This window comes from Buceros rhinoceros, unplaced genomic scaffold, assembly GCF_000710305.1.
Source record: "Buceros rhinoceros silvestris isolate BGI_N320 unplaced genomic scaffold, ASM71030v1 scaffold39268, whole genome shotgun sequence".
In the NCBI taxonomy this organism is placed as follows: domain Eukaryota; kingdom Metazoa; phylum Chordata; class Aves; order Bucerotiformes; family Bucerotidae; genus Buceros; species Buceros rhinoceros.
In genome coordinates, this window is record NW_010425866.1 from 1 (window position 1) to 362 (window position 362).

The following is a 362-nucleotide window of genomic DNA, read 5'->3' on the forward strand; positions in this document are numbered from 1 at the left end:
CTTCCCTGTCCAGTGACAGGACCTTCCCTGCACGCGAGAGGTGTCTCCATCACACAGTGCCCCTCCTCGCTGCCGGGAGGGTGCTGCCCTTCCCCGTGAGGGTTAGGGCAGTGGTTCTGGGGGGGAGGGGGGCTGCTCACCTGGCTGGGGGGCAGTGGGCAGATCTGCCTTGGGGCCCTGCCGGGAGGCCTGCAACCCTGCTGGGAGGCCTGCAACAGGATCTCCCGCACCTGCAGACAGACACACGGATGTCAGCATCCCTCAAAGCACTGGCCACCCCTGCCTCACCTCCTCAGGGTCTCCCCAGGACACAGAGGGGCACAGGCAGCCCCGCAGGAGCATCTCCTGGCGCTCCGTCCCAC

The 362-nt window shown here is 67.7% G+C and overlaps 1 protein-coding gene across 1 annotated transcript in view; it reads right to left on the reverse strand.

Annotated features, from left to right (window-relative positions):
- Positions 1-140: 140 nt before the first annotated feature.
- The window catches only part of NFKB2 (nuclear factor of kappa light polypeptide gene enhancer in B-cells 2 (p49/p100)), a gene marked incomplete at both ends in the record, with an annotated part of 6,024 nt that continues 5,802 nt past the window's right edge, over positions 141-362 (reverse strand). Inside the window, one exon of the mRNA XM_010141287.1 lies at positions 141-230. Coding sequence (XP_010139589.1) covers positions 141-230 — 90 coding nt within the window. The remainder of the gene's footprint in view (positions 231-362) is intronic.